Here is a 7,500-nt window from a genome sequence, read left to right on the forward strand (position 1 = left end):
CAGTACTTACAGAGCGCATATAAGCATGTCTTTGTCTACAGTACAGTAAGTGGCTGTAATAGGCCCTACTCTAAGCACTGCCATATTCTAATGGGTTGTTATGTCCAGTGTACTTTCATAAGTGCTTATCCAAACTTTCTGCTAATCCAACACAGTGATAATACGGAGGAACCATTTTCCTTAATAGCTGCTCTCTAAACTACTACACCCACTTTAAATACAGGTTGCAGCCGGCGACACAGGAAAAGCAACTAAAACTAAACAAACCCCAAAAAAAACACACAAATATCTTTAGTGAATGCACAAAAACTATCCCTTGCTAACTTTTTTTTCTCCTTCTAAATTACAGTGTTGGACCTCTCTGTACGCCTGTCGCTGCGGGACAGTCTCCCGTGGAATGTGTTACAGGGCGAGAAAGTGGCTGTAAAAACAGGGAAGGAGGAATTCCTTGGTGGCAAATTAGGCATTCCTAATGGAGGGGGGACTTACTGCTGTTTGCTCTAACAGCAGGGAACAGTTAATTTGGGTAATTGGCCCATCTAATGAACACTGGGTGGTTGGAGGACAGGACTTCTAGATCTTTCTCAGTCTTCAAGGATGGAAAGTGGTAGTGTGTCTGTCCTCACCTCTCTAACACACTGTCAGCCTCAGTAGATAATCAGGCAAACTCTGTTACCCTAGTATTGTGTGTGTGTGTGTGTGTGTGTGTGTGTGTGTGTGTGTGTGTGTGTGTGTGTGTGTGTGTGTGTGTGTGTGTGTGTGTGTGCGTACGTGCATGCGTGCATGTATGTGTGTGTGTGTCTGTCTGTCTGTCTCTTTCTCTCTTTCTCTCTCTCTCTCTCTCTCTGTCTGTCTCTCTCTCTCTCTCAATCTCTTACTCTCTCTCTCACTCTCTTACCCTCTCTCTCTCTCTCACTCTCCCTCATTCTGACCTTTTGCTCCTCTCTCCTCCTCTCCCTTCTCTCTCCTTTCCTCCTCCGCATAGTGCATAGCTGTGGCAAGTTGCTACTTTGTAATTACGCCCTGTTCAACATGCCTAAAATACATATAGTGTGTGTGTGTGTGTGTGTGTGTGTGTGTGTGTGTATGTGTGTGTGTATCTGTGTGTATCACAGGGACATATTGGGTGAATAAATGAAACAGGCTTTGACGCTCAGAGAAGCAGTAAATAACAGGGAGCAGGTATTATTCACTGTAACTTGAAGACCCATGGATTAGGTTGCAGTAATTAACAAAGAGCGAGTTTAACCATTTCAATCCATCCCGTTGCAAAGTAATTGGTGACATGCTGTGATCTGAGATCCGTGGAAATCGGCGCAGTGCGGCATGCTGGGATTAGTAGTCTGAGAGAGAGATGGAGGCTAATGGTAGATGGAGCGTTTGATGTGTCCTGAGGTGGTGGCCACAATGACACGGCTGATTGACACGGGACAGGGTAATGACAGAGCGCTGGGGTGAGGGGGGCCAACATGGCTGTGGTGGATCTGGATGTCTGCTCTTAATTGAGAGGGACACAGTTTGAATGTCTGAGGACCTACTGGATTTAAAAAGGTTACAAGTGTTGATGAACATTCTGTTCCCCTGTCCATTCATAAATAAACTGCCTATGCTAACTTGGAGTTGGTTGATTGTGATGTTTTTGGGGACAGACTGGTTTAGGGAGTAGACACAGGAAGTGACCTCTGACCTGGAAGATGTAGTCCCCCGGACTGATGTCTGTGATGTCGATCCACTGGCAGTCGATGTCATGGCGATACGTATCCCAGCAACCAACAGAGATGCCCTGGTCGCCCATGTTGTAGCAGGAGAAACGCTTGTGCAGACCTATTAGACAACCGACATGTTAGAGCAGGAGAAACACTTCTGCATTCAATGACCTTGTCAACACTGGGAGCGCCAAGCCATTTCGCCCCATCTGGGGTCAGATAACCCCTAGTGTTTAGAATGGGAGGCTGTTACTGACACACAAAGATCACTAGATGGGGCCTTTAGTACATTAGCATGCAAGTAGCTGCCTGCCGCCATTTATTTATCCAAAATAAATTGCCACACTTCTGCTTGCTTCTTCTGTGGCTCTGACTGCGGAGCTGCTACTGCCAGGCCTATCTTTATACACTGAGTTGTGCCTGCAACGCCCACGGCACACGTGAGGCGGGAGTCCTAATCGAAATAAATTGCCACACTTCTGCTTGCTTCTTCTGTGGCTCTGACTGCGGAGCTGCTACTGCCAGGCCTATCTTTATACACTGAGTTGTGCCTGCAACGCCCACGGCACACGTGAGGCGGGAGTCCTAATCTCTAGATGGCGTGTCGCGACCACCAGCGTGAGACACGCTTGAGACGCGAACCTCACACGCGCCTTACGGCTGCTCTAACCTGTTGACATGGGCGTCAAAATTTAGCGTTTGAGCTTGAGCTTGCCGTTTGCGGTGTGTTTGAGCTCTAAGAGGAGCCTTTGTCAAGTCTTATAACATTTTGGCAATGTCAAGAATGCGCTTCATATATGTGCATTCTTATATAATATATATATTATATGCGCTTCAAATTCATATTCTTATGTCCTTCAATATGTGCTTCATAGTGCTTCATGCGCGACGACTCTTTGTCCATTACCATTACCAATCCCTGCGACATTCTCGCAGTGAATTCAGGCAATACACCCTGCGACATCTGCTGATATGAAAGAGTAATGCAGCTTAAAAAAAATGGCGGCACAGGCACAAGTACACAGAAATAGCAAAATAGCTTTATACTAGCTTATCCTGATGAGATTTCGAAAGGATACTGTAAGGACACTGGGTGGTAAAGCGCACATATTTAGGAAAAGTCATGAAAGGAGGGTCCTTTTTTTTTACTCACATGACCCCACCTGTGGCGCTTCTGATGTTAAGGATTCATTTGTATGAATTGTATGAAATAGTTTTCATACTATTGTGAAAGTGGCGTTACCTTCAGGGCAGTACGTGTCCTCCAGACAGAAGCTGGCCTTGTGGCCCTCGGCCACCCTGGTTCCGTTCAGAGTCAGCAGGTCGTAGTGGGTGAACACTTCAATGCTGTGGTAGTGCCTGGTGAAAAACAACAGAGTTACAGAATTAGGCTATGTATACGTGTGTGTGTGTGTGTGTGTGTGTGTGTGTATGTGTGTGTGTGTGTGTGTGTGTGTGTGTGTATGTGTGTGTGTGTGTGTGTGTGTGTGTGTGTGTGTGTGTGTGTGTCTGTGTGTGTGGTGCGTGCGTGCATACATGTGTGCGTGCGTGCATGAGTGTGTGTGTGTGTGTGTGTGTGTGTGTGTGTGTGTGTGTGTGTGTGTGTGCTAGGGGAAATCAGAACAGTAGGACCCTATGGCCCGTAGCCTAGTGACCTCATCGCTAGAACATGAGGCTGGGTGTCACGGTAACACCTCTCACAGAAGCTTGTTTTAGCGCTCGCTTGCTTGCGCCACTCACAGCCCTGTTTACCCATTCGGAGTGAATGGAAGGCTTTGAAACACACACACACACCCACACTCACATACATCTCTCTTGTGTTATTATAAGAGATTAACACAGGTGGGTCTAGCCCAGGTCCACCCGACACCCCTGTCCTCTGGACAACTACCTGCCTGTGTCACACACAGTGGGTTAGTAGTCCTTAACACACATACGTGGGGCAGACAGCTAATGAATCTGGAAAGATGACAACACTATAACAGGCCACCCGTAACCTGCAGACAGACTTGACAAAGAAAACACTGTGGTGTTAAAATGGTTCCTGCTTTGCTTATGACGACAACCAGAAAAGCGTTAGGGTTAGCAGTTCGACGTTCAGGAGAGTGGAATGAGTAGAGCCGTGGACGATATTTCATGTTTGTCAGACTGACTGACTGACTAACTGACAAAGGTTTCTATGTGTTTCTCTGAGCCAGGACAACCAACCATCTACTGAGAAGCTGAGGTCACGTTTTAACATGTTTTCTCACAAATTCAATTAAGCTCAAAGAGCAATTATGCCCCAACAGTGCTACAATAGAGTTCTGTGGTGATGTGAGTCAGATGTTCCAGGTGCAACCTCATTTGTAACCGCTTATGTTCAGTGATGTACAGCCACAAAAGATGAAAGAAAAAGATATTCTAGACCACAGTTTCCACTACCAGACAATTATACTGACCGACAACCACAACCAACCACAACCAACCACAACCAACCATGACAACCTTTCCACTTTCTCCAAACTCCCACAACCAAAAGTACACACGGTGCAACAACCCACCTGCAACCAGCGATGCTAGAGTTACGCTGACGCTACGCAAAAGAGAAGAGTCGCACAACATTACAATTCAGCCTCCTTACATTAGCTTTCTAAAAACTCCCAATTCCCACAACACCCTGCAGTACCTGTGGCACTGGTGCCAGGTCCAGGTCTCTCTCGTGGCTCTGGGGCGGAAGTCAGCCCGTCCCATGTTCATGATGCGAGAGGAGAACCGGAGGAGGCGGCGGTGTCCGTAGGGCCAGTTCATACGGGCGGCCGAGGACGACAGGCAGTTCTCCTCGTTGGCACAGCTCAGCAGGTGCAGAGGGCGGTCCTCCAGGTACGCCGTCTCCTGGACCAACTGGGCGTCCAACACCAGGTCAGGGGCAGCTAGCAGGGGTCAGAGGTCAAAGGTTAAGCCACGTGGCACAGACTCTTAATTAGGTGCAGGACACAGAGGGACGCTGAGATGACTCACTCTCCGAACAGGTGACCCCAGCGGCCTTAGTGCCGCCCCCTCGCGGGCAGTGGACATGGGTGTTACGGCGACAGTGTTGGACCGACAGCTCGGTTCCGACACAGTGGGTCCCGCTCAGAAGCACCTCTGCGGCGTTAGGGTCCCCAGCCCAGTACCACGTCTCCTACAGAGAGAGACAGAGACGGGGAGATGGTTAGAAATTACTAACATAGGTTTGGACAACGGCAAATATATTCGAAAACAACATTGCCAATATCCAGGTAAACCAGAAATGGTCATCGGTCAGTCTTAGTCAGGTACGGTTCTCACCTGGTGCGCTTCTGAGGCGAAACCCAGCCCGAGCTGTTTACACACCACCATGGCCTCGTTGATGCCCCAGTTCTCACTGCAGACCGCCCCCCAGCGCTTGCGGCCCCCCACCTCCATCAACACCTCCACGCGCCCCTCGCCTGGCTCCCTGCCTCCCGCCAACCGCACCTGGGGGAGAAAGAAGAAGAAGAAAAAAAAACATGAGAAACCATAAATGTATAATATCCATTTTTAATCTTAATGATGATTTGATTGTCAAATATGCTGAGTGTCGAATGTGTGTCTCACCGTGTTCTCCAGGCCCATCTTGGGAACATTGCAGCGTACGGAGGCGTCCTGGGTGTGTTTGAACGTCCACAGAGGAACCTCCTGGAAGTTACAGTCTAGGAGAGAGTGCTCGGTCCCCCTACACTGTACACTGTTCATATGGATGGGACCAGTGCCTGCAGAGAGAGAGAGTGAGAGGGTGAGGCATGAATACCACACCTAGCAATCGTACAGGCATCTCTCATCTGTGTTGACACTTAACATGTCAACCCACCCAACTCACCTACCCCTTCACCCCCAAACACACACACACAAAAGTGAAAGTTCTAAGGGTGGATGGGGGGGCGGTTAAACCATTACACACATATATCTGCCATTCGTTTGTTCGTGAAAACATGCTTTCCCCACCGCAACTCCACCTCAACAACAAAAGGTTGTTATCTCTATCAGGCTGTCTGACTGTCTGCCAGCGTAGTGATGATGATAACAACATCACAGTACTCAGGGATCAGTTCCACATCATTACCGCCATTTGGTTTCCCAACAAAACAAAAACATGGTTATAAACACACCCCACACCCGGCACGGCAGACAAGCTGTCTACAGAAGAGAAGACATGGTCAAGGCTAAACTCACACTTGGCTTGTCTCCACATGCTATTGAATGTACACAACAACATAAACCCAGATAATACAGCAATGTAATAATTATTCTTCTACCACTGTCTATGGAATGATAAGTGTCGTAGAACAAATACTGAAGTGCGACAATAATGGCCATGAAGACACAATGGGGAAGGCCATGGAAGCTGGGAAGATGAGGTCACCGCGGAAAAACACACAGAGGCAATTGTGACCACAGAATCAGAGAGAGAGGGCAGAGGCATGAGAGAGTATATTGCAGATTGTAGGTCTGTGCTGGTCTAGTTCAACATTGGTTATCACAGATTGTAGGCTTGACTCCATATTGGTCATAATGAGTGGGTTCTAGTCCACCCACACTAAACAGGAAAAACTAAAAACACTTCCTCAAGAAATGACAAAACAATCACTCTGTGTCTGTGAAAGGCCATTGGGTAGATAGATATGAACAGCTACTGTTTAAGCGGTGGCCAACATGGTTTGAACTGCGGGCCACATGTGTGGCCCCGTGTATTGGTCTGTGGGCCGCAGAACATAAAGAGGCGCCAACTCCCACGCACACGCATGACCGCGTCGCACTACTACCAGTAATATACCACTACCAGTAATATATTATCTCATTTTGAAAGTGATAGTTTAATTTGGCACACAAATATATAAAGTTATAATACTATATTATTAAGAAATAAATGTACATGCGTGTTCTCCACCAACCTCTTGAGGTTTGGTATGAGTGAGGTTCAGAAACATCTTATTTCAGCTAGATTTCCATCAGTCAGACTGTTGCGTTTCTTGTCTTTTATGTGTCCCATTGCCGAGAAAGTCTGCCTGCATGTGTAGGTTGAGCCCAAAAAAACTGCTTTGCACCAGCCAGTCGATAATCTGCTCTCTTCAGCTGCTTAATGCAGTCCTCATGCATCACACACACCTCCGTCAACTCTTCCTCAAATTGCTTTTTGTCAAGTCCAAGTCGGTCACAAACGGTGACACTATTTGTTGTTGCAAAGCACAAATCTATCCACGCAACAAATCTATCCATTTTAACGGACAATTGGGAACCGAGCTAACGTTAACAGCTTTACAGGGATGCAATGTTATGTTATATGTCTCTCCTGGCGCAATTTTAGTGTCATTCTCTTGATGGATTAGTGCAAAATAGCTTAACCCAAAATGGTTCATACACTATATGGACAAAAGTATGCGGACACAATTATAGTCTGGGGCTGTTTTCATGGTTTGGGCTAGGCCCCTTAGTTCCAGTAAAGGGAAATCTTAATGCTACAGCATCCAACATTCTAGAGAATTGTACGCTTCCAACTTTGTGGCAACAGTTTTCGGAAGGCCCTTTCCAGTTTCAGCATGACAATACCCCCATACACAAAGTGAGGACTATAATGATATGGTTTGCCGAGTTTGGTCTGGGAGAACATGACTGGCCTGCACACAGAGCTCTGACCTCAACCCCATCAAACACCTTTGGGATGAATTGGAACGCCGACTGCAAGCCAGTCCTTCTCGCCCAACATCAGTGCCCGACTTCATTAATGCTCTTGTGGATGAATAGGAGCAAATCCCTG

The 7,500-nt window shown here is 47.3% G+C and overlaps 1 protein-coding gene across 1 annotated transcript in view; it reads right to left on the reverse strand.

Moving 5' to 3' along the window:
* The window catches only part of loxl4 (lysyl oxidase-like 4), a gene marked incomplete at both ends in the record, with an annotated part of 27,236 nt that overhangs the window by 1,588 nt on the left and 18,148 nt on the right, over window positions 1-7,500 (reverse strand). The window contains 6 exons of the mRNA XM_080527442.1: window positions 1,688-1,824; window positions 2,950-3,065; window positions 4,375-4,618; window positions 4,707-4,869; window positions 5,016-5,183; window positions 5,304-5,458. Coding sequence (XP_080383568.1) covers window positions 1,688-1,824; window positions 2,950-3,065; window positions 4,375-4,618; window positions 4,707-4,869; window positions 5,016-5,183; window positions 5,304-5,458 — 983 coding nt within the window. The remainder of the gene's footprint in view (window positions 1-1,687; window positions 1,825-2,949; window positions 3,066-4,374; window positions 4,619-4,706; window positions 4,870-5,015; window positions 5,184-5,303; window positions 5,459-7,500) is intronic.

The sequence above is a fragment of the Nansenia antarctica genome, assembly GCF_963989245.1.
Source record: "Nansenia antarctica genome assembly, chromosome: 1".
NCBI lineage: Eukaryota > Metazoa > Chordata > Actinopteri > Argentiniformes > Microstomatidae > Nansenia > Nansenia antarctica.